At 36.0% G+C, this 25,282-nt stretch overlaps 1 protein-coding gene across 1 annotated transcript in view; it reads left to right on the top strand.

The window, feature by feature from the left end:
* Positions 1–23,842, top strand: part of LOC107684615 (contactin-5-like) — a 132,102-nt gene extending 108,260 nt beyond the window's left edge. The window contains 8 exon segments of the mRNA XM_016480915.1: positions 2,166–2,315; positions 4,973–5,043; positions 13,849–14,083; positions 17,224–17,333; positions 19,514–19,700; positions 21,362–21,474; positions 21,568–21,736; positions 22,978–23,842. Coding sequence (XP_016336401.1) covers positions 2,166–2,315; positions 4,973–5,043; positions 13,849–14,083; positions 17,224–17,333; positions 19,514–19,700; positions 21,362–21,474; positions 21,568–21,736; positions 22,978–23,081 — 1,139 coding nt within the window. The 3' untranslated portion in view covers positions 23,082–23,842.
* Positions 23,843–25,282: the final 1,440 nt, after the last annotated feature.

The following is a 25,282-nucleotide window of genomic DNA, read 5'->3' as shown; positions in this document are numbered from 1 at the left end:
AAAAGAAGATAGATAGATAGATAGATAGATAGATAGATAGATAGATAGATAGATAGATAGATAGATAATTTATAGATAATAGATAATTAGATAATTAAGGAATTTTGTGGAGAGCATCTGGGAGTTTATCATCTCACAGTCTCACGCCTGGAGCAGGGCTGTGGTCCCACAGGTTATGTACAGCCCTTAACTGTAGACAGAATTTAGCCCAGAGGTTTGGTCCTCTGCCAAGTGTGTGCCTGGACTGAAATGAGGTGTGTAGAATGAGGAGCCAGTCCTCTGGGCAAACACAATCTTGTGGCTGGTGTCTCTTATGTATTGACTTGAGCAAACCATGAGTGAAATCAAAATGACAAATTCACTTTACTAGAAGCAATGGAAACAATTCTCAATCTCCTGTTCAAAGCTCAATTACACAGAGAAACAACAGAAGCTGTAATACACTGGATATGTGTGAAAAAGAAGTATACTTCAGCATTCTTTTAAAAATAGTACATATTATGGAAATAATATACTTGAAAAGAATATGCTTAAGTGCAAACTGATGCAATGTTTTCATATACTTACTGTAGCTGCATGTTAATTGAAATGAAATGAAATCTATTATATTGTAAATTTATATTAAATGCAATAAGCTGAACTTTAGAGTGCTAAGTTGACCCAATTATGTAGCACTTAAGGACAACTTCATATGTATCTGTAATTACACTAGTTGTAACGTTGAATAACACACTTGATAAGAGTACATACAGCACATCCTTCAAGCATGACAAAAGATAATTAAAATGTAAAAAAAAAATGTATATCAAAATATACTTTAAAGTAAAACATTTAATTTGACGTTATTACAAAGGGCCATTTTAAAAGTATAGTTTATATTATATTATATGCAAATAGTTTTTTTTTTCTTTTTTAAGTTTGGAGTGCACTAGAAGTGCACATTCAATAGGCACACTTCTTTTTCACAAAGGCATGGCCGTCAAAAATTTGAGTTGTAGAGAGACAGCGTCTGTGACAGGTATTGCTGTTGAAATTGTTCTGTAAATCAGAAGCATTTTGAATTCCTCGCTGTTGTAGAAATGTAAAGCTTTATGTTTAGCTGGTTTAAAAGAAAAATATAGTATCACTGTTGTTACATTGTTCTAAACCAGTCACTTGTAAGGTTGCAGAGATATTCACATTTTTCTACATTGTGATATTTTTTGGAGAATCAGTCTTATTAAAACCCCTCTCTCCAATTTCAGTAGCCATCATTAATGCACAAATATCCACTCTTATTACTGTAACGATAAACAAAAATGGCAGTGTCCATTTACTGAATTTAATTTTTGATGATTTTACTACAACTTAATAAAACTAGGCAGTTTTTTTTATTATTATTACAGTTGTTTCACAGTAATTACAAGTTAAATTCACATTACATTAATGGGATTTTTTTTCAAATAGGCTTAATTCTATCTCTCTCTCTCTCTCTCTCTCTCTCACACACACATACACACACACACACACCGGTCTGGTTTACTATCCTTGTAGGGACTCCCCATAGGCGTAATGGTTTTTATACTGTACAAACTGTATTTTCTATCGCCCTACACCTAAACCTACCCCTCACAGAAAACTTTCTGCATTTTTACAATCTCATAAAAACTCATTCTGTATGATTTATAAGCTTCTGTACCCATTGGGACCTCCATTTAGGTCCCCACGGTGACACAAGTCCCCATGAGTTGGTGTGTATTCAGGTTTAAGTCCCCACCAATGTAGAAAAAAATGTACACACAAATACTGTGTGTGTGTGTGTGTGTACCTGGTATTTATCACGTTATGGGGACCAAATGTCCCCACAAGGATAGTAAGGACATTTTTGAGGTCCCCATGAGGAAACAAGCTTATAAATCGTACAGAATGAGTTTTTTTTGAGAAAGTAAAAATGCACAAAGTTTCCTGTAAGGGGTAGGTTTAGGGGTAGGGTTGGTGTAGGGCAATAGCACATACAGTTTGTGTTTAGCTCAAGCATACTATATCATTCTACATTACTTTGAAAAGCCTCCTTGTAGGATTTAGTCTCAGTAGATGTCACATCTTAAATCTTTGCTTGTGTTTTAAGCTGTATTGATTCCTCACTTGGTTTGGTACCTCTCCTCTGTGCTTCACATCCCTCTCAGATCCAGACCCGGTGACAGGAAACATGGAGTCCGCCATGGCAGTGGAGCTCAACCCCTGGGTGGAGTATGAGTTTCGGGTGGTGGCCACGAACGGCATAGGCACAGGCGACCCGAGCATCCCCTCCAGAGCAGTCCGCACTAAGGAAGCAGGTATCTGTCATTGGTTCATTCACCCATGAATGTCACTGAGCTAAATGTCCTCCAAAAGAACAGAAATCTAAATAAACAGTCTTCTCTCAAGCCTCGTTTATCCTCCACTCGGGGGATTGTGTAGCTGCGTGTTGTGACACATTTTTACGACTGCCGTCACCCATCTGAACATCCAGGGTGACCCTGGTTCTATTTTAATTGGAGAAGTGGAAAATAAGCCGCTTACATGAATTTAAACAAGTTTTTGTGTTTGAGCTGAAGCAGAAAGGCACTTGTGCCCTCAGGCAAAGAGGCTGCAGAATTCTCTATTTACGGAGAACAAAACCCTCGCTTCAACATGCTTTGGTTCAAACACATTCAGCAGGCCTGCCTGATTATGCAGCAACAGAATGTCCCAAAATAGGAATATGATGACAGCTACTTTTTTATCATTATTTAAAGCCGATTGAATTATTGCAGTTTGTCATCATATGCCACCATTCATTTGTTATTTTTAGCCGTGGAGCCCAAAACAAAAAAAATGTGAAAAACCTTCACAGAGTACTTTTCCATACAGTAATAATTCCGCAGCTGTTGAGCTTCGAAATTGACAAAACAACTAAAAGCAAAATAAAAGTGGGCAAATATTGCAAAGTCTAGATGTGCAAAGTTAGTAGAGACATATCCCAACAGACTAAAGGCTGTAATTAAAGCAAAAGGTGGTTCAACAAAATACTGACACAAGGGGGTGATCCTTTTTCCAACTCAGTGATTCTGTTTTTTTAATTTTTTTTCTGACATGTTGGTGTTATGTCTTTCACTTGGATGTTATAAGCTGCAATGAGTAAATACAGCTGGATAAAACAAAAAATATTTTCTATACCCACTGTACTTTGTAGACTACCTTTTATGAGAGTCACGTTACATGATTTGACCAATTTGGACATTGCTTTTTCAAGGAGTGGCGAAAGCACACCGCTTTAAATGAAAGGAACGGCATGCAGCACAATGACAGTTTTATTAAAATCGAAACTGAAACTAAGATTTGATTCATCACACTTCTACTGCTTGCTCAGTGTTTTCAAATACGTCATCAGGCATGAAAGATACATAATAGAGACGCGTGATAGAATTTGGCCAGTCACAGTTATCTAGTAAGCAGTTAATACTGTAGTTTTAACATTATTACGAAGACATAAAAGATCACGATCTCTACGATTCACTTGAAAAGTAGGTCGTTGGCGTCTTCAAGACCAATTATGATATAAAATTGACAGATTGCCCACCCCTAATGAGAATGATCTATTCTATCATCCGTTTAGATAAAAAAAAGATCATAATGTTTGCATCTCAACGTGCCATACCACGTTTGACATCACTGATGCCAAAATGCCATTTTTTCAAATGTGCAGGATGAGTAAGATCAGCAAGCTGCAACGTATGGGAAGATTTTCCATGAATAGTGACCTAAATTTGGTTCTGACCCAAACTTTGAACTGTTGTCGTATGAAAAAGTTCAATAATATCTCGTTTCAACCCAGCTTCGTTGGAAAAACGTGAATGTGGTGAAATGACTGCAAAATATTGCATTGCCTCTTGCGAGTTTCACTACACTTTCAAAGTTAAATGTACAGTGAGTTGCACTAAAAGCGTGTTCAATTTTAACCCAAACAGATGAACGTGAACCTGGGAACATTTTATTACATTGGGTGTTGTAGAGTATTGTGGCAGTTCAGAAATGAAATGTCTGGTGATTGGTGCCAGAAAGTAAAAGCGCTTGTTAATTACTTAAAAAGAAAAAACATACCACCTATGCTAAACTCCACCTAAAATCTACTTGCCTTGCCTTGGTCTCTTGCTATACCAGGTGAGCTACAGAGCAAGTTTACTACATCAGAAAAGCCATACATATGGAGCTGATTATGTGATATAAACATCATTATGTATTAGTTTACTAGTCATCCACTATAAGAAAATAGTTTTAGAGGTCATACCATAGTATTGCCTTCCAGTAGCTCAAACAGTAGAACATGCCGCTAGCAACGGCAATATAGCAAGAACTGATAAAAAGTATAGCCTACCTTGTATGCAATACAAGTCACTTTAGATAAAAGTGTCTGCCAAATGCATAAATATAATGTAAATGTAAAGTATTGTGCAAGGAACTGCATGAAAATAATCGTTATTTGTGTGAAAATTAATAGAAGTTAGGTAGAATAAATAAATAAAAATGTAGGTAGAAGCACGTTTTTTTCCAATAAGCCTTTGTTGTCTAATTTATTATCCCACAAAACAACGCCTTTGCAATTAAGAATTTGTTTACACGAGTAAATAAGTGATTTTCAAAAATTGAATAATTATCGTATTTTACAGTTTTGGTTGAACTATTCCCGTTTTTCTCTTTATTTTCTGTGTTTGTTTGTGTGACTCAAGCTGTCAGATGTGTTTAGTGAGTGCTATATTGTTTCTCGACTGAGTAATTCTTGGTTATGGTTTTGAGAGTTACACCTATAGAGTGAATTTTCCTCCTCTTTTTTGAGAGCCAAGCATTAATTAATCATTAGTAGTCATTAACAAGCAATGCACCACTCACATTTTTGCATAGAGATTTTAGCTAATAGAAACTTTAAACTAATAATATAATGCACTATTACATTGCAGTATTTCTGTGTCTGCAGTTCCGTCAGTAGCCCCTGCCAACGTGAGAGGGGGGAATGGCCGCAGGCATGAGCTGGTCATATCCTGGGAGGTAGGTTTGCACTCAGCATGCATAATGGACTCCCTACTGTGAACTCTTGCTATGCTAATGCATATGGCATAAAAGACTTGCAGTTCCTGGCCAAATAGATTCACGCAGCTAATTGACTTGAGCGTTCGTAATTGTATCCCGTTATAATTGCCACCATCGCAATTTGCCTATTGAAGGATTGCTATACTTACAGTCCCAAACCCTATAAAAACAGATGAATGACTATATTCTAAATGATATTTTGTGCTTTGTGGGAATGCTGTTGGAATCAAAAAGGACTGAGAAGTGGTGCAGTTTTATTCCAAATCTGCTAGACATTTGTAATACTTTGCAAGCCTTACTTTATTCTAATTATTAACATGACATAGGCTTAATAGGAAAATTGACTATGTGTAAATGCTGACGAGTCATTTATACATATTCATTCATCTATTTATGTAAAGTTATGTTGGTTTGTAGACTGAGGACATGTCACACAAAAAGCTTTCCATTAATTAAAGATCCCCAAAAATCAAAATTTGAGTTTTGTGTCTGTTAGCTTTGAGGCCATCTAGCCCATTTGCTAGAGAGTGATCTGTGAATTCGGCATGTATTATTTAAAATTATTTAAAAACACCCTGCATCCGAAAATGCCTTCTTCCCTACTGTATAGCAGGTAAAATTCATAGTATTTGGGGAAAAAGTAGGCAAAACGTACTCGGATGACCTGCTACGGAAGCAGTGAAGCAGTGCAACTGATGCTGTAAGTCTCACGACAATAATGACAACATGGCGGATATAGTATGTCCTATAGTTCCTTTCATACTAGACACATTCATATTATATAGTGCATATTTTTTCTTAAACAGTCATGGAGGTCTTCATCAAATGTAGCATTGAATGTGCACTTGTAGTGTTCTTACATCTGTTTAAAAAGAAAAAAACTGTTGCAGATCATATAATATTATTGAAATAAAAGACCACTTAAATTGATAATTCACCCAAAGACGAAAATCCTATCATCATTTACTTACCCTCAATTTATTCTCAACCTCTATGAATTTATTTCTTCTGTTGAACGCAAAGGAAGATATTTTGAAGAATGTGTGTAACCAAACAGTTGCTGGTAGCCATTGACCTTTTTTTCCATATATGGATGTCAATGGCTACCAGCAACAGTTTGATTACCAGTATTCTTCGAAATATCTTATTTTGAATTCTTAAATTCTTTAACTTAAGTATAGTATTTTAAAGTGTATTATTTACATAGTCAGTGCTCTTTTTAAAAGTTTGCTAAAGTACCACTTGCTAGTCTTTTATGTAAACAAAATATAAAGTAGTATTGTTGCCTTATCTCGCTTCATTCATGTACTAGCAAAATTAAAAATACACATTCATGAGCTGTGCCAGGTTCGATGTCAGTGACACCAATACATGACTGGTTATCAAATATATTGTAATCTAATATGACAGTCATTTTCCAATATGTGGAATGGAGAATGAAATTTGAGAGCTGCAGCATATCGAATGGCTTCAGAAGACATATAGTGCACAAGTCATAAACTGTTGAATATAATGAATATACTGTTACACCTTAATCCTTTTAGATGTTTGACAGTCATGGTCACTGCCATATATTATTAAAAAAATGTAAATGGTCAGACAAGAGATGAAAAATGATCATTAACCTTGAATTTTCAGAGCTCTTGGGTGTTTTTTTGGGGGGAAATCTGTTTGTTATCTGAAATTATACAATGCTGCAGCAACATCCAGTCAGGTTTTTTTTTTTTTTTTGTACTGTGTGAAGAGGATTCTAGTATGCTAATGGACAGATCACCTTTGGTTCTGTGCACTGCTGTGAGGGGAGTTATTGTGCACATAAACACGTTTTAAAAAAAGACAAGAAAAAAAGTTTCCAAATGAAGCCAGTTAAAGGTGCGATTAACTGGGGAATTGAGGAACAGATGTACGCTGAAGTGATGATATTCTTGCAGTTATTAAATACTCGGGCCCCAACTTGTCACCAGGCAAATAACTTTCATATTAGCAGAACTATACCTTAGTGAGAAATTAAATACGATAAGGCTCATTCCAGATGCAATGGAATATTTTTACCATGATGACTTCCTGAGTTTATAACCCCTTGAGGAGGTTATCACTGTAACTACAGAATAATCAGAGTTTTAATTTTGCTTTCGCAATGACAGTTCAATTATAAGCCCTCAACGCGTTCACAACATGCAGATCTATACACTAGAAAGGTTTTTAGATGTTGCTTAGAGCTGTGAACACATTGTGAGTTTAATGTTTGCCTGTTTTAAACACACTGGAGATTTCTCAAGCGTTAATTCTTTACTGCTGTATCACTTTAAGGGACAAACTAGCAGGTATCCTGACAGGAGCTTCAGGTGCTGTTTTGAGACACATTGTACATCATATTAAATTACATATCATTTAGCAGACGCTTTTAAACCAAAACGATTTGCAACGCATTAATTGGACTGTCCCCCCGGAGCCCGAGTGCTTTACTCAAGGACATAATGGTGACTGAGCAGCTTTATGAATTGAATAATACTTCAGTTACCAAGTCTCCCATACTTGGAATTTACCCTTTTCTAGCACAGACCCTTTACATTAACCATTAGAGTCCCACCATATTTAAAACTGTCAGTGGTTTCGAATTTTAAACAAAGCACTTAGAGCTGTTGGCAAGGTGTGTTATTACTTTACTCAAGGTCCAACATTAAACTCACCAAGCGCCAATGCACGTAAAAATCTGCATTGGCGACTATATGAAACTTAAATTTGCAATTTACATGTATTGGCTGGCAACATTTTTTAATGAATTCTAACAACACATGGTTGTGAGAACATGATATGGCTTAGTTATGTGATCAAATCACGAAGGCTGCAATGTAGTGATATACGGTATGTTGTTTTAAAAGCTGGCAGCTTATTATCATCCACTATTTTCAGTGTCCCAGAGCAGCTCGGTTTGCTGTAAATGTTGCTCCACGTCAACTGGATCCCTTCAGATGCTGTGAGATTGCATCGGTTATAACATGCACTTGAAAATTAAAACGTGCCAACCATCTTGTCAAATTTGTAATGACAATCGTTCATAAATCTGTTGTCAACAAAAGAGAAGCTTTAAGGTCTCCCTGCGTTTTTCTGTCAAAATAAAAGCTCTATGCTTTAATGTTTGAATTAGAAAGGAATACAGCCATAAAAATGACCTTAATACTACAATAAATACAACTAGAAATCAACAAAAACATTGTTTTATATTCAAATCATATTCTCAAGCAACGTAATTTACCTTTAGCTTCTAAAAAGGAACACATGGATCAAAATTAATCATTAATCATTTATTTGACCTGTAAAACATTTATTTTTGATTCCTCATGCAAACAAACCGGAATTCAATTGAATCAAACTTCTCAATGCCATATGTGAGATTGATTATTGTCTCAGATTACTCTGCCGCAGCACATAAAAATGTGATGATCTGCATTTTATAACCAAACTGACCAAAAGTCACCATTGACCACTGGGAGAACAGAAAAGGCTTGACTTTGATAATTCATGCAGGATTCAGGTCACATCTACTGTATGCTGAATAGGAAATTTGAGAATCACACCTGTTAGTGAACACAACCGTCAATCCTAAAAAACAGATTGTGTGAACGTAGCCTCCCCCAACACTGTGCAAACGTTAATGTCCTCTTCTCTGGCACAATCCCATATAGCTCTATTTTAGCTCCACCCTGTTTATCTGTGTCCTAATTAACCACTTTAGAACCACTGAATTGGCTCTGCATCTCCAATCAATACTGGCGGATATGGGAAGATGCGGTGCTACTTTGGCATTCGGGGCATGTGAACTGGCTGCTGTGCTGCCTCTCCAATCATCTCTGGGCGGTTGTGGAAGACTAGGGTGGTTGGGCCGAGAGCTGCTTATTAAACAGGATGAATGACTAAACAGCTCGGCCTGTCTGCTCATTAGTGTCTGCAGAGAGAGAAAAAGTATTACGGGCACCAGGAGCAATGGACTGGACCATTACAGTTGCCCTACTTCCTATTTGATGTCTGCCGCAGTCCTCCATGCATGCCGATATCAGACCACCAGCAGACTCCATTTGCACTGTGGGTGCCACTCCTTCGCCCAACAGTCTTTTTAGATGCATGTTCCACTTCATTTTGTAGCAGAACTGATTTTTCCTTTTTTTAAATGCCCATTTATTAATCGTCCGATGAAGAAAGGCTCAGCCATCACCAATAATGTTGGTTCAAGGGTTGTTAATTCAATTGCTAGAAACACTAGAGTGAGTTAATTACACTGCCGTAGCTCTAAAAGTATTTTGTGTGAAGGTACAGCCTATTCTCTTCCATCATCTGTCTGCATCTTATTTTGGGTGCTGCCGCCAAGGGACGTGATAATTTCAGAAGCGGGTGGAAATCAGTCAAAATTTGGCATGACGGACAGATTCGCTGCCAAAAAGAGAGGAGAGTACAGGTGTTCGTCAATTATTAAAATTGCCCAAGATTTAATTCCACCGGCTTACATTTTAATTACATTTCTATCTCCCTTAATAGATTGCATTCCATTCTGTTAAATGTCTTGCAGGTGTCGCAGACGTACTCTGATAACTCCCCCCTCAGAAAAACATCAAGCAAGTGTCAAACCTCAAAAAGCAGCAAGGAAATTGTCAGCAGCTGGACAGGCAAAATCAACTCATGTGAACAACAGACTGTATACATATACAACCTTCCAGAACAAGAATGATTTAGGTGTGTTAGCATAGCAAAATGCTAACCACATTGTTATTACTCACGCTAATGAGCAAATGTTCTGCTAGAAATAAAAGATGTATCAGGAGAAGTGCATTATAATTGCATGGTAGTAATGGCAACTGCGTGTGTAAGTGAAATCTTAAAGAATTCATAATTTGCTTACTCTAATTTTTAAGTCCTAAAATGGCGAGAGAGAAAACAAGTAGTCAATACTACCTATTTTGTGTCTCACGGTACTATACTAGCTAAAGTATCACAACATCAAATAGTATATTAGTGCGATTTCTCTATTATTGTTTGGATGTGTCTTAAAGGGGTCATATGATGCAATTTCAAGTTTCCCTTTCTCTTTGGAGTGTTACAAGCTGTTCGTGTATAGATAAGATCCCTAAAGTTGCAAAGACTAAAGTCACAAACCCAAAGAGATATTAACGATAAACGCCTCGTTTAAACACTCCCCCACATGTCTACGTCACTGTGTGGGAAGATTTGCATAACACCGCCCAAATGTTTACGCAAAGAAAGAAGGCGCAACTTTGATTCTCGCTGTAGTATTGTTGCCGCCGCCATGTCGTGGAGACTGTGTGTTTCGCTGTGAAAGCGAAACTACTTTGTTTGGCCTTCCAAAAGAGGACACAACTTGAAATCAATGGTTAAGTTGTATTTACAACACTGTTCCAGAAAAGTACAACCCAAATATTCAGATGTGTGCAGCACATATTACGGAGGACTGTTTCCTGAACCTGGGAGAGTAGACTACAATGGCGGGGCATAGAGGAGAAACAATGTACATTATGTGGAAAATAATGTGTTTTTTGAACCTTAAACTGCATAAACACATTGCAGTACACCAAATACACAAAATAATGTTATTTTTAGCAACGTCATATGACCACTTTAATTTCAGGGCCTTTTATTACTATTAATTATTTACAGTTTATGCAAAATTATATTATTGCAATTTAAAATAACTGTTTTCTATTTTAAAACTTAATTTATTCCTGTGATGACAGGGTCATTTTTTACATTGCAATATTATTTAAAAAATGTATAGTTCTGAACAATTTATGCACTTCACACAGCATTGCAATGCAGTTTTCACAGAAAACTGAAGGGAGACTTTTAAAAGCCAAAACTTAAAATTGAAGTTTAATCTAATTAATGAATGTGAGCATTATAAATCTCTTTAAAGTGCACTCACCTCATCATGGGAGGTGCTTGTGTTGTTGTTTTCGGTATTTTTAATTTAGGGATATATAAGACAGACATATTTGGCTGTTAAATGTTTGTGTTTTTGATTAAAGAGTCAAATTAAAAAGAGTTCACCTTTAGATGCCCGTGTTGTTTCCTTCTGTTCGCTCTGTGTCACGTCCTGTGTGAATAGCACCTAAACCACTGGACTCAAATAATACATTCCAAAGCTGAATCTGAGTCACTCCTCAGCAGAGTTCATTTGGAAAATACTGGCCACCACTTGTATTTTGAAGCTTGGGCAAAGTAACACTATCATAGCACCAGTACACAGTGCAAACCTAGTCCATTCTGCTTAATATGTAGAACAGAATGTGATATTTTTAATGTAGAATAAAGTCACCATTCACAGCTGTCTGGAAAACTTTGAATGCGTCCATACACAGTTTTATCAGATATGATTTTGTAAGATCATTTTTTAATTGCATCTTAAGTGGGAGCACCAGGTATTCCTGCACACAGCCGCAAACACAGCGCTGCGATGTAAAATTCATGAACAAATGACTCTTACAAAGTGAATCTTTTTAATGAGTCAGTCAAAAAAAATTCATTACCACCCCACTGGGTAGATAAAACCATTTGAATCAGTAAATTGTTCACAAAAGAGTTCTACTCAACCCTCAGAAAAAAAGAATAATTTGGGTGCTTTAGCATAGCAAAATGATATACACCATTGTCAATGTGCAGCATTCATATCATATTTGAAATTTGTGTTGGAGCGGAAAGATTTTCAGCAAGTAAAGAAATGTATGTTTTTCCTCTCACAAGATTAAGTGGACTACTTTTATTGTACACAGCAACATTGAAAAACTGGTTCACAGGGAAAAGGTGCATAATAAATAATAATATATTGGTACTATACATTTTAATCAGTGAAGTGTTGAAGGACTTCAATCTAGAGCAGAGTATTAGCATTCATCATTCACTATCACTAGGTGATTTCCAGAGACACCGCCATTACACCGCAGATTAATTGATATTTGACTCGTTATTCACGAAATGCCATCACCCACACAGTTTATTTACCTGAGGGCCTGAACCAAGCCCTTTGAAAAGACATATGATATGGTTCACAGAACAATGGCGAGCTCTCATTGTATGCTTGGATGTGTTGGATTAGCACATCTTTAATTGATGTGTTCAGGCTCACAATCAAAGTGCTTGACATTCACAAGTGATCTGTTTCATTACAACTGAAAATCTCCCCGATTCATTTGGGACTCTCTGACATTTTGATGTAATTCTGTGCCATTTAGTGTTGCTTCTTTCTCTGAACCGACATAACAAAGGATGTCATTTAACTGGAAAAATATGGAGATTGAAATTATTTATAGGATACGTTTAAAGCTTCTCTGTGTTTTTGAAGCTGTATGGTGGGGGAAAAAAATAGCTTTGTGGCTCAGCCAAATATTGGGCAGGTTGTAAAATTAACCTGTGTTGTAAACCGCCACATAAAAGGCATTGAGTAGTTATAGAGTCTCTTTTAAAGGGAAGTAATTTAATAATATATAATTAACTAAACTATAATAATTAGCTTAAACCTAGCTTATATGCTAGTCAGTATATGAAATGAATAGGATGTTGGGACATGTAGGCACATAAAATAAAAGAAAAAAGAAAGAAAAAGAAATGTCAAAACTGTCCAGAATAATTCTTGAAAAATTAATTACTGGATTATTATTTAGATCAAGGTAAAATGCCCCTGACAATTACCTCTAGTGGGCAAATATTGCCCCTTAAAGTTCATCAAGTCAACATCAAATGGCATTTGCATCCCATGAAACATTTCAGAGTGAAACACACTCTTAAAATATAGTGTAAATGGTTCTTTAGGTTAGTAAAATGATCTTCATGCTAAGAAAAATGGTTCTTTATGAAATATGTACTGGGGGGGGGGTTATTCTATGGAATTACTGTGAATAACCTCCCCACCCCAGTAGAGAAAAATAAAATGAATGAATGAATGAAGGAACGAACGAATGCAAATTAGAACGTGCCATGATTTAATCCGTCAGTATTGTAACAAGTTATCATTACATACAAGAATGGAGTCAAGGGTTAAAGGGGGGAGGGGTTGATAAAGTAAAGAAATTCATGACAAAAAAGAAAGGATGTATTGTAAGCAGGCTCAGTTCTGATTTACTGTTTGACTTAAACATAGTAATAAAATGAACGATGGCTCTGATATTTTGAAAGGTGTAATTATTATTAATATCAGAGCTAAAAGTTCAGATGTCAATGTCTTTGTTCCAGCACTGCTGTGTTGACTCTTTAACATAATATGCTTTTAACATTCAGTTTCCACACAGTTAATTGGGTACATGATTGAATTTGAAACTTTAATTGAGTTGAAGTTTACTTATTTTTAACTAGCACCAGCAGAGAAAATGAAAATAATGCAAAACTTGCCTAAGATGTCAGCATCTAATCTGACCTGAAAATAGCCACATTTTTACATTACACAGGATTGTGCTGGAGTCAAATAATTGGCCAGACTACATCTTGAGGGCTGATAATTATCAAACAAAATTCTTCATAAATAACCTGCTGCACTGCCATTTACCCTTCCCTCATTTCTCCGAGCTCAGCTGGCAGTGTGTTATTAGGATCCTTTTCCAATTTCCAATCCCATTGCAGAGAACTTTTTTTTTTTTCCTTAAGCAAACTCAGATATTTTGAGCGATATTTTAAGAATTAGTGTAAAAAGTGTGACTTTTAAACATTATCACCCTGGAAATGAATCCAGAGCTCATAAGAATTTTCTTTATTTTTTGTCCTCAGCCCGTCTCTGAAGAATTCCAAAATGGAGAAGGTTTCGGCTACATCGTGGCGTTCCGAGCCAATGGCTCACGTGGATGGAAAGAGAAAATGGTGACCTCGGCAGACTCCACCACCTATAAATACAGAGACGAGACCTTCCCCCCTCTCACCCCGTTTGAGGTGCGGGTGGGGGTGTATAACAACAAAGGAGACGGGCCCTTCAGCGAGGTGGTTACTGTGTTCTCTGCAGAGGGAGGTGAGGGTCAGATGTGTTCTTGCTCTGATTGATGGGATTTATTGCTGCCTTCTAGAACTTCAATAACGCGCGGCTCAACAGTATAGACAGAGTTTCTTGAACTTTGAAGTACATCACACAACAGCTAATCCAGGGCTGTGGATGGATGTACTGTACGATATTGTGTCCATATTTTGAGATACAGGTACTACAGTATAAAAGTGTAAAAGTCAAAATGCAAAAACCAACTGTCAAAATACAGTACACACAATGAGAGCAAACATTATATACCCTTGTGAAAAACAAATACATTTTAGTATAACTTTTAGTTTGTGTGTGTGTGTGTGTGTGTGTGTGTGTATATATATATATATATATTAAAGAACACTTATTAGGGAAATAAAATAAAAAGAACAAAAGAATGCACTTTAGAGTGCTTTTTCGGCTCACACACATAGGAATTCAGTATATGTTATATGTAATTTCACAGTGTTTTATAGTTAACTGAAAATGTTGAAAATGTATTAGTTTATATTTATATTAAATGCAAGTTGAACATTGGAGTGCTTTTTTGATCCACATAAGTAGTAATTAAGTGCATTTTTATATGTAATTTCATAGTTATTTGAAATATGGCTAAAGTGTAGGCTACTGACAAATGTCTGACAAGCATTTAAGGTAAATTAAACTTTAATAAATAATAATGTATTCTTTAATAATATCATTTAATTATTTATTGTTTTTTAATACTAAATAATAAATACTTTAATTGTATTTCTGGTGAAACTTGTATGTCATGTATTATATAAATATATTTGTAATTACACATTTGTAATGAAAGGGTTAGGGTTAGGGTTAGGGTCGAAGTTGCAATTTAGTACATATAAAATATATTCTCTTTAAAGGTATTATGAAATAACTAGGGCTGGGTATCGTTCAAAAATTTTCGATATCGATACCGATACCTTGACTTCGATATTGGTTCCTGAACGATACTTTTTCGATACCAATTTTATGAAATCAATTTTAACAGGATTACATTATCTAAAAAAAAAAAAAAAAACTTTGGTTTTATTTTTCAGCTTGTTGATGTTTATAGAAACTCAAAGACTCTGAGTTTACACTGCACAAAGGAGCAAAATGTAACCAACACAATAAATCAGTGCAAATAGTTTTAATAAAGCTCAAATAGTCTTCAGTTTACAAATATTAGGCTACATTTACACTAGTGCGTGTTCAATTTAAAAACCATAGCTCAGACAGAATCATGATTTCTATTCATTTTCCACTGATTTACTGATGAGCATTAGCAGCTTCCAGCGCTGTCTGCCTGTGTTCTTTCTCCCATGATCGCTGCTCTGACTCAGAGGAAATAACATAGCTATTTCAGGAACTTTACATGGCCAAAACATTAGACGGCAAACGGAAGTTATTACAAACACTCGATGGTGGTTTAAATTGAGTTTTGCAGTATGACGAGGATCATTTTCATTTTAAAACATAAACGCACCAGTGTAAATGTAGCCTTACATTTAAGGGGGCTGGGACGCATTAGCACTACAGCCTCACGTGTGCGCCACATCTCTGAGTGTAACCGGTGTAAACTAGTAGGTGTTTACACCGACAGTGCAGTGCAGACCGATCAGTGTATTACAGTACCACGAAAGCTGAAGAGAGCAGACTGCTCCGTGCGCTTTCGAATCGCTTTCGCGGATGTCAAACACTGATCGATCTGCGTCGCACCTCTTCTAGTCAAACACACCATCTAGTGCTGCAGGCTTATTGGCTCACTGACGCTGATGAGATTAACCCCTTAGGTATCGAAATGTGGTACCAAACGACGAGACGTTTTTCGATACTCGATGGTATCGAGGCAATTCGGTCGGTGCCTAAAAGGTATCGAACTCGATACCCAGCCCTACAAATAACACACTTACATTTAAAATTATAATCCAATATTTTACATGTGCTTTAGTATGTTAGTCAACACAGCAAAATACAGTAAGTGTACATTAAAACATGACAAAAGATGAATAAAAACAATAATTTAAAATGTACTTTCTAATAATGTCAAATAAAAAGTTTTATTTTAACGTGCACTTGTTAATTTAAATGTTTTTAAAGTGTGTTTAGAAACATTTAAATTAAAGTGGACTCTCTTTAACTACACTTAAGTGGCCTTTGTTTAATTAATATTATATTATCTCCAAGGGTTTTTTTTATATTTCTAAGAGTTGAAGTACATTACAAGTGCACATTTAATACACTTAAGCACACTTCGTTTACACAAGGGTATGCATTACAATTATATCTTGATTGTATGGTTAACCAAGTCACTTTTTCTTTGTGATTGGTTAAAAAAAAGAGTACAACGTGTGCTAGACATTTTTTTTTCTTCCTTTTTTTGAAGCTGGTGAACCATTTCGATGGGATCATTGAGTGAGTTGAACTTGAGAACCGAATTAGTCACATTTGTGAACTAGATCAACTGATTTTACTGACAAGATCTGATTCAAAATATCAATTCAAATTAGACAAGGAGAACTAGAGGGAATTCAGTTAATAATGGCCTAAAATTCAGTCAATCATATGACTTAGAATATGGTGCATTAGTCATATAGACTGCTTTTATTGCACTTTTGTATTCTTTTTGAAGCACAACTCATCAGAATTTCTAATTTTGTGTTGCACTTGATGGGAAAATGATGACAACGTTTTAATTTTTGGTGTGAACTATCCCTTTAAATTGCTTAATCTCAGTTTTGTGTGTGTTTTATGAAAATACCTTTGAGAGCCTTTGAGAACTTTTCTGCCCACACAGAAATTATCAAGAGGACCAAACAGTTTCAGTGTGTGATCACACTGTGTCAGGCTGATTTTATGGCAACCGTGTGAGTGGCGTTTGCTGTGACTGCTGCTAATATGATGGATGTTCTGTGTCTCTGTCACCTCTCAGTCTCACAGCGGGATTCTCCCTCACGATCACAGGGCTTCGCAACTTACCATTTACATTCGCTTAGACTCTTCGCTCTGACTATTAACACATAAGAGATACTGATGAAATATATCCCAAACACTTCATCAAGCAGGCGTATAGAGTGTATGATTTGTGATGTGTTTTATTTGTTATGAAATCTGAAGTATTCTGCTTTTAAATGCAGAACCCAGGGAGCCTCCTACAGAAGTGCAGGCATTCGCCATCTCCTCCTCCGAAATTAAAGTGATGTGGAAGCCGCCGAATCCTGGCCCTGGAAAACCCCAAGGATATGAGGTAAGAGAGGGAGAAATGAATGAATAAATGGTTTGGTACCTACCTAGACAGCATCATGTATGGTGGAAATGTAAGAAAAATATTAATTGTGTATATGTAATTAATATGACTTTAATGTTTTGAAAAAAAAATACAAAGTGTTTAAAAGTCTGGGGTCAGTAAGATTTTGTAATGTTTTTAAAAAGAGGCCTCTTATGCTCACCAAGGCTGCATTCATTAGATCTAAATTACAGTAAAAACACTATCGTTACATAATGTTACATTTTTTTATACTTAAATATATTTTAAAATATGTTAAATATGTATATTTAATACATATGAATGTATTAATATTAATATTTATTGAATTTTCAACAACCATTACTCCAGTCTTCAGTGTCATTCTTCAGAAATAATTATAAAATGCTGATTTGGAGCTTGTGGAAACCATGATACATTTTATTTCACAGATTGATTGATTGATTGATTGATTGATTGATTGATGACCTGCCTTTTTTAAATATTTTGTACTGTTCTCTGAGGTCCATTTATAATGTCATCAAGATTTTTACATCGAAAAACCTCATAATTTAGAAGTACTAGGCTATTTTCTGTCCTGTTTTGACCCCCTCTCATCAGGACACTCTGTTTGAATAGGCGTGGCAGATTGTAGACTCAGAAGTAAACGCGCACTGCTATGATTGGCTAACAGTTGTGTATGTTTGAGAGCTAATATTAATATTTATTGAATTTTCAACAACCATTACTCCAGTCTTCAGTGTCATTCTTCAGAAATAATTATAAAATGCTGATTTGGAGCTTGTGGAAACCATGATACATTTTATTTCACAGATTGATTGATTGATTGATTGATTGATTGATTGATTGATTGATTGATTGATTGTGTGCTACAGTACCTTTCAGAAGTTTAAGGGTCAATAAGAATTTTTATTTATTTAGAAATTAACACTTTAATTCAGCAAGGATTATTTCACTGATCAAAAATGACAGTAAAGACATTTACATTGTTGCAAACAATTTATTTAAAATAAATGCTTTTCTTTTGATCTGAAAGAATTTTTGTAAAAATAAACATTAATTGAAATAATATAAAATATAAAAATAAATTTAATTTCAGCTATATTTCCACCTTTCTACTTGTAATTTAGTTTAACTTAATGTACTAAAAACTAATAAAAACTATATAGTCACATAATAAAAACAGTTACTCACACAGTGTTGCGACATTACTGTCGGATCCAATATAGTCAGCACCGCATCGTCTTTTAGTTTCAGTCTTTCTGAAAATCCTGCATCGAATTGTCTCTTGTTTGTAAACGAATCGTTATCGTTTGGTTTCTGCGTAGACCTGCGTTTGCCTCTCTCGTTATTTACATTACATGTGTGAATCGGTGGGCGGGGCTAAGCAGGCAGTGATGTTGAAGCAGGCGTTGATCTTCTTCTGCGGAGGAAAAGTGGCACATTCCACAACCTGCCATTTTGGTAGACTGGCTTCAATATAATCTGTTTTTAGACTAACAAGAAAGTTCTGAGTTCTGAAACTTGCAGGATGTTTTATAGTACGGTGACCTCTTACATGTCAACAGATCAAGGGAATTTTATTTTCTCAGTTCATGACCCCTTAAAGCTCATTCAAGTATCGTGTTATTAGCTTAACAAAATGCTAACAGTACAACTCTAAAGTCAAGTCTTCTGAGGAGCAGTGTATGACAATCGCTGCCTATGCAGATCGTTCCAAAACAGTCACTTATGAGGTTGCATGATGGTTAGGATGCTGTCTGAGAAGGCAACTGCCTATGTAGGCAGTAGACAGAAAGACAGCTCATCGGGTTTTGGAACAGAGGCACATATATGATTGTGAACCCTTTATTTTTCTAATCAGTTCTGCAACTGTTATGCTTTCTGAATAAAGTAAATTATTGTTTTGCAGTGAAATTACACAGTTGTGTCCTCCAGTGAGAAAGTATTTCATCACAGGGAGATATTACATGCTCGCCTATTATGCCCTTCATGCAAAATATATGACAGTTATTTAAACCAAATGACACAATATCACAAGAAATTGGCAACTCTCACTTTTTCATTTATTGAGGCAACTCAGTCTCATTTTCTTTCTCAATACAAAAATTCTTAAATAAATGAAAGACAGAAAGTGAAACAGATTGTCTTGTTGGGAACAGGTGAGCTTCTGGAAAGACGTGGAGCAGGAGGAGACAGGGAAGAAGAAGAGGACGACGGGGAATGAGATGACCATGCTGCTGACGGGGCTGGAGGGAAACATGCAGTATCTGATCTCTGTGAAGGGATTCAACAGCGTCGGTCAAGGACCAGCCAGCTCACCCATCAAGATCAACACTAAGAAAAATGGTGAGTTCCCTTAAAACAACTCCTTTGGAAGCATTATAAATTATAAAATTAAAAAAGCGTCAGTGACAAATAAGACTGTCCAAGATCCAAGAAAACTGTCCAATAATGAATGAATGAATAAATACACAAACTGAAAGCTCTTAGAAATGTACTCTTTGTATTCCTCTTGGTTTTATATTTTGAAAAAACGTTGTACCAGTTTCTACAAAAGTGACAAAAAAATATAAAAAGTAAAAAGTAATAACATTTTTTACACCTTAAATACATTGAACTGTATACACTTAATCAGTATTTTCAGTAAGTTTGAAAATATGTTTTTAACAATACAATATTTTTTTACAAATATCATGAATAATTAATTCATAAATATATATTTTTAGTGAAGATGCGCCACATGATATTTTAGTGAACTAACTTTGCCTTGTCTTAAAAAGACCAAATTATCTGATATTTTAAGAGACTTACTGACCTAGACACAGTCAAGACATAATAATGAAAGATTATTATGCCAACTACTCAAGGTTTCCTTTAAAAAAAATAATAAGATAGATAGATGGATAGATGGATGGGTGGGTGGGGATAGATAGATAGATAGATAGATAGATAGATAGATAGATAGATAGATAGATAGATAGAATCATTGCTTTAACGAGGCTTTTATTTTCTTCATTATAATTTCAGAATAGTTGTGTCATCCTTACATTTTCAACTGTATACTGCCAAGAAAATACTGAAATTAATTTTCATTTAGAAATTAAAAGCAGATTCATAGAAGAGGTGTATCGAGTCAATAATGTATAGAATAGGTATATGTATGCATATGGTGCTGCAATGATGTATTTTTGTAGGCCAACCCACATCACCCTAGTTCCCTTGACAAGAACTCAATAGGATTTTTCCATTGGCTTGTGGATTACAGCAGAAAATAAGCTCTGTGACCGACAAAAGTTTATGAATCTTACGTGTTTTGTTCATCGTGATAATATTCACAAATGAACACAACTTTTATGAATTTTAAAGCCTAAATACATTCGCCAGAAGTAAAACGCTAATTTAATGTGTCCAACAACCTCTGCAGTCCCATTTACATATTTGTTTGCAACTGGTGTTTAATTACAAGGTGGTATCACTGATGTATTTCATGTATATTATGTAGAATAAAACGTAAAATGTCTTGAGCTTGTTAACCACAGACTTGATTTCAGGCATTTAACCAAAAACCCCATTCAAAAAAAACATTGACTTCAGGATGATGTAACCAGAAGTGCTCATTTCTGGGTTTGGCCTACACAAAATATGTCATCTCTGCAGCACTCCATTAGTAGCTCATTGCAAAAACCCCACTCTGCATGACTGCTCATCACACATCAAATTCAGTATCTTCTAATGTGATTGTCATATCACACAACAATTCGAGGTTCATTGTAGACAGATGAATGGCTTGTTGCTGGAAACTTGGTGCATTGTGACCGTTTTGCACACTCTGTCAACAAAGTGCTGTCTAGCATATTGAAGGATGGATGAAATAGGTCTTGAGAGGAGGATAATAGTTTGTATATTACATTTAACATGATTATTGTTCATTACAGACCTTAATTTTATTAATAAGCTTTTTATATTACTGTTTGGTTATCTCTCTCTCTCTCACTATGTCTTTTCAGCCCCAAGTCTACCCCCAGGCAACCTGATGTGGATTCAGGAGGGAAACAATGTTTCTCTATCCTGGGATCCAGTGAAAGCAAGGGACAACGAGTCAGAAGTCATTGGGTACAAGGTCGGTATCGCACAGATACTGTGGATGTAAAGTAAAACACAACATCACTGCACATGTTTGATTTTTTTTGATTTTTTTTTTTTTCCATTGTAGGTATTATTGCGTCAAGAGGGACGGGGCCACAGCCAAGTCATGAGGACTCCAAACTCAGCCGTCGTCCTGACGCTACCTGAGGGGGGAACATACATCATCGAGGTGCGCGCAGTCAGTGAAGGAGGTGAAGGAGCCGCCAGCGCTCAGGTCAGAGTGCTCACCTCCTCAGGTAAGCGATGGCTCGGGTCACATTCACTGGGTGGTTTTTCAGATTTGAGGATGTGTACATATGGCAGTATACTGCTTTCACATAATTCCACTTTAATTACCTTCCCTTTGCACACCAACACAGCCAATTAAGTTTTCCTCCACTCTCAAAAGGAAAGACAAATTTAAAGCTTACCATCATTATACTACTAGGACTAGTGGGCTATTTTAGAGCAAATATTACTAAATTCGTTTTTGGTTTCTTATTCCCAAGACCTGTATTTTCTTTCTGCTATGTGTGTGTAATTATAGTGCATGCAAAGTAGCTCTGTGGGGCCTTTTACTTCTCCACAACTTTCTGCAGTTATTACAGCTCAAACCTCTTTAAAGTTGCCCAGACTCCATTCAAGCATTGTTTTTAGATAATTTCAGTCTTAAGTCACTTTCAAATTGATACAGATCACTGAGTCTGTTGTTTGCTGTTGCTAGTAGCTGATACTCCATCCTCATATCCAACTGTTTCTTTGAAAACTACAGTGATGTCAGTGTGTGCACACTTTGAATGACACTCTTTATTTTTGGTTTGTGAACACCAATAAACGTGAAAGATTAAAGATTAATGTAAAGTTTAAATATTGAAGATCTCCCACCAGTGGTATTTTAATAAAATTGAGATAACATTTAGTATAGTATATTATAGTAGAGTTTAGTAGAGTTTGTATTCATTTATTATTAGGTTTTTTTTTCTTAATTTTAATTTTTCTTAAAGTTTTAATAATTTAGTGTTTTTTGTCCATTTAAATCTAACAGAAACTGGGGTTTGAGAACCACTGAGAGTTCTTTTCAGAGAAAAGTCTATGGTTCATGAGCTGATGAAGCGTACAAATCATATAAATGAAAAATATAGAAATAAAAACAATCAAAATTAAATAATCAAAAAGTAAATAATTTTAAATAATTAATAAATATTGTGTTTGTTGTGAAAATGCTAATATGTGATTTAAACTTAAACTTAAAATCCAAAAAACTTAAAATTAAGTAGATATTTTTGGTTAAAGGGGTTTCTCTGATGTAACCAAAAGTGTGTTGTTGTTTTTTCTTGTTAAGAAACTAAACATTTCACAAAAAGAAGTTTGTTACGTCTCAACTATAAAGTTTAAATATACAGTATATACTGTTTTCATGAGCATCATGTAAACTGATGTTACAATGCATAGATATCTAATTTCTCTCTCTTGCTCTTTTTTTTTTTTTTAATTCCAGGAGTGCGTGCGAAGAGTGGGCAGCTCTCTGTCCAGAATCTGCCTCCAAGCTTGACATGGACTGCTCTTTTCCTGTCATTAATGGTGCCTTCTTTTCCCTTGTGAGGCTACTGAGTCATGTACTGTTCCTTTAAACCTTCCCTCCGCCTTCCTTCTAATGACCACTCCCAGCCACCCCTGTATGAAGGGGATGGGCTCTTCCTCCTCCACACAGACTGCTTGCTTTGGCCTGTACCATCAGCAGGACCTAAGGGCCAGCCAAAGGGAAGCGCTTCTTTTCCAAGCATCAAGAAATGCCTCCAAATCCAGACAACTCCATTGTTTTTATTTTCTGGGCATATTTGTTTCCAGATTTCTGTTTGGGATATCATTGTAGTATCATGCTGTACAAAGTGTGGAGACAGTTGTTTAAAATCTCCACGAAACTGTAAGATGTTTTTTTAGGGACTGCCTTCCAGTACAGCGCTCCAAGCTGCTGAGGCCGGCCGCTGCTCTGTGCCGCTGTGGCTTCCCTTGTTACATTACTGCATCCATTTGACCCTTTGGCTGCCCAACAAGCAAACGCAGAGTAAGCTCAGTAGAAATAAGTGCATTGTTTTCTTATTCACATGTGGAGAGTGTGGAGACAACAAAGAAAAAAAAAAAACATTTTTATAGTGCTGAAAAGCTTACTATTTCCAGACTTGCTTTTTGTACATTGTGTTACCTTTAGAGAAACAAAAAAAAAAAAAAGTGGAACAGTGGTGTGTTTTGGTCGGCTGCGTCCAAGTTTTTGAACTTCAGTTTTCATTTTTGTTACGATCGGTGGGGTTTGAGAACTAGCAAGGTTGCTGGGCAACAGGGGGACTGATGGACGAACCAGAGATAAAGGGTTTGGACTCAACTTGTCATGCCCAAACATTTCTGTAGACAGAGCAAAGCTGGTCTGTAACAGTTGAAATAAATGTGATGTATATTTTTAAAAGGCCTCAGGTGTGTGTGTTCTAGATGAAGAGGAGCGGTGGAAGGTCTTGTAAATTGACTTTGATCGATTCGCTTTCTCAACAATGTGTGTTGGACATAGAATTGAGTTTTAAGAGAATTATTTTCTCAAAAATTATTCTGTCCTTCCAGAATTCAATGGTAAGTGTCTAGATAAGTGACTCAAAGGCGGCCTTCTTTACACCTGTTATTAACATGCATTTGTAGTGACTGGATCACAATTAGCACTTGTCCACATTAAAGGAATAGTCCAGCCATAAATGAAAATTTGCTGAAAACCAAAAATTTCACCCTCAAGCCAAACTCAAGTTTGTTTCTTCATCGGAGCAGTTTTGGAGAAATTTAGCATTACTTGCTCACCAATGGATCCTCTGCAGTGAATGAGTGCCATCATAATGAGAGTGCAAACAGCTGATACAGACATTACAACAATCCACCAGTATTCCACACTCTCCTGTAAAGTCTTATGAAGTGAAAAGCTGCATGTTTGCAAGAAACAAATCCATCATTAAAGTGTTTTAACTTTAAACTGTTGCTTCTGGCCAAAGTACTAGTCTATAATCCATAATAATGCTTCCTACAGTGAAAAAGACCATCCTTTGTTGTCCTCTCACATCAAAATCCACTGACATATTTGTTTAGAACTGTTCTAGGCTGCTTGATCTGTGCATATTTCTCTCCTGATTCAGAATAAATGGCTTTTTCACAATATTATGGATTATGGACAGTTTAAAAAAAAAAAAACATTTTAATGATGGATTTGTTTATTGCAAACATGCAGCTTTTCACTTCGCAAGACATTATTGATGGACTGGAGTCATGCAAATTACTTGTGGATTATTGTGATGTTTTTAATCAGCTGTTTGGTCTCTCATTCTGACGGCACCCATTCACTGCAGAGGATCCATTAATGAGCAAGTGATGTAATGTTGCATTTCTCCAAATCTGTTCCAATGAAGAATCAAACTCATTTACATCTTGGTTGAGTACATTTTCAGTAAATTTTTATTTCTGGGTGAACTATTCCTTTAAAGTCAAAGCGATTACTGACACAACATTCTGGAGTCAGTAATGGATTCTGAACACAGTAATATGTACTACAGTGGCCATGCTACAAATAATTACTGCCCATTGCTTTTATGGATTTTCCAATCTGTTTTTATCCGTCAGTTAAATATTGTAACACTTAGTGTTTTCAATGTGACATTGATATGACTAGAACTTCTGTGGCAGGAGCTCTTTTAGTCATCAAGCGCTGTGTTGTGGGTTTTTGGCACTTTGTTTTTATTCTGCTCTTTAAATGCTAAGAAGAGACAAGACGCCAC

Source organism: Sinocyclocheilus anshuiensis, unplaced genomic scaffold (assembly GCF_001515605.1).
Source record: "Sinocyclocheilus anshuiensis isolate Anshui unplaced genomic scaffold, SAMN03320099.WGS_v1.1 scaffold41, whole genome shotgun sequence".
Taxonomy (NCBI): domain Eukaryota; kingdom Metazoa; phylum Chordata; class Actinopteri; order Cypriniformes; family Cyprinidae; genus Sinocyclocheilus; species Sinocyclocheilus anshuiensis.
The sequence above is the reverse complement of the archived record's forward strand: the minus strand, read 5'-3'. Positions and strand labels throughout refer to the sequence as shown.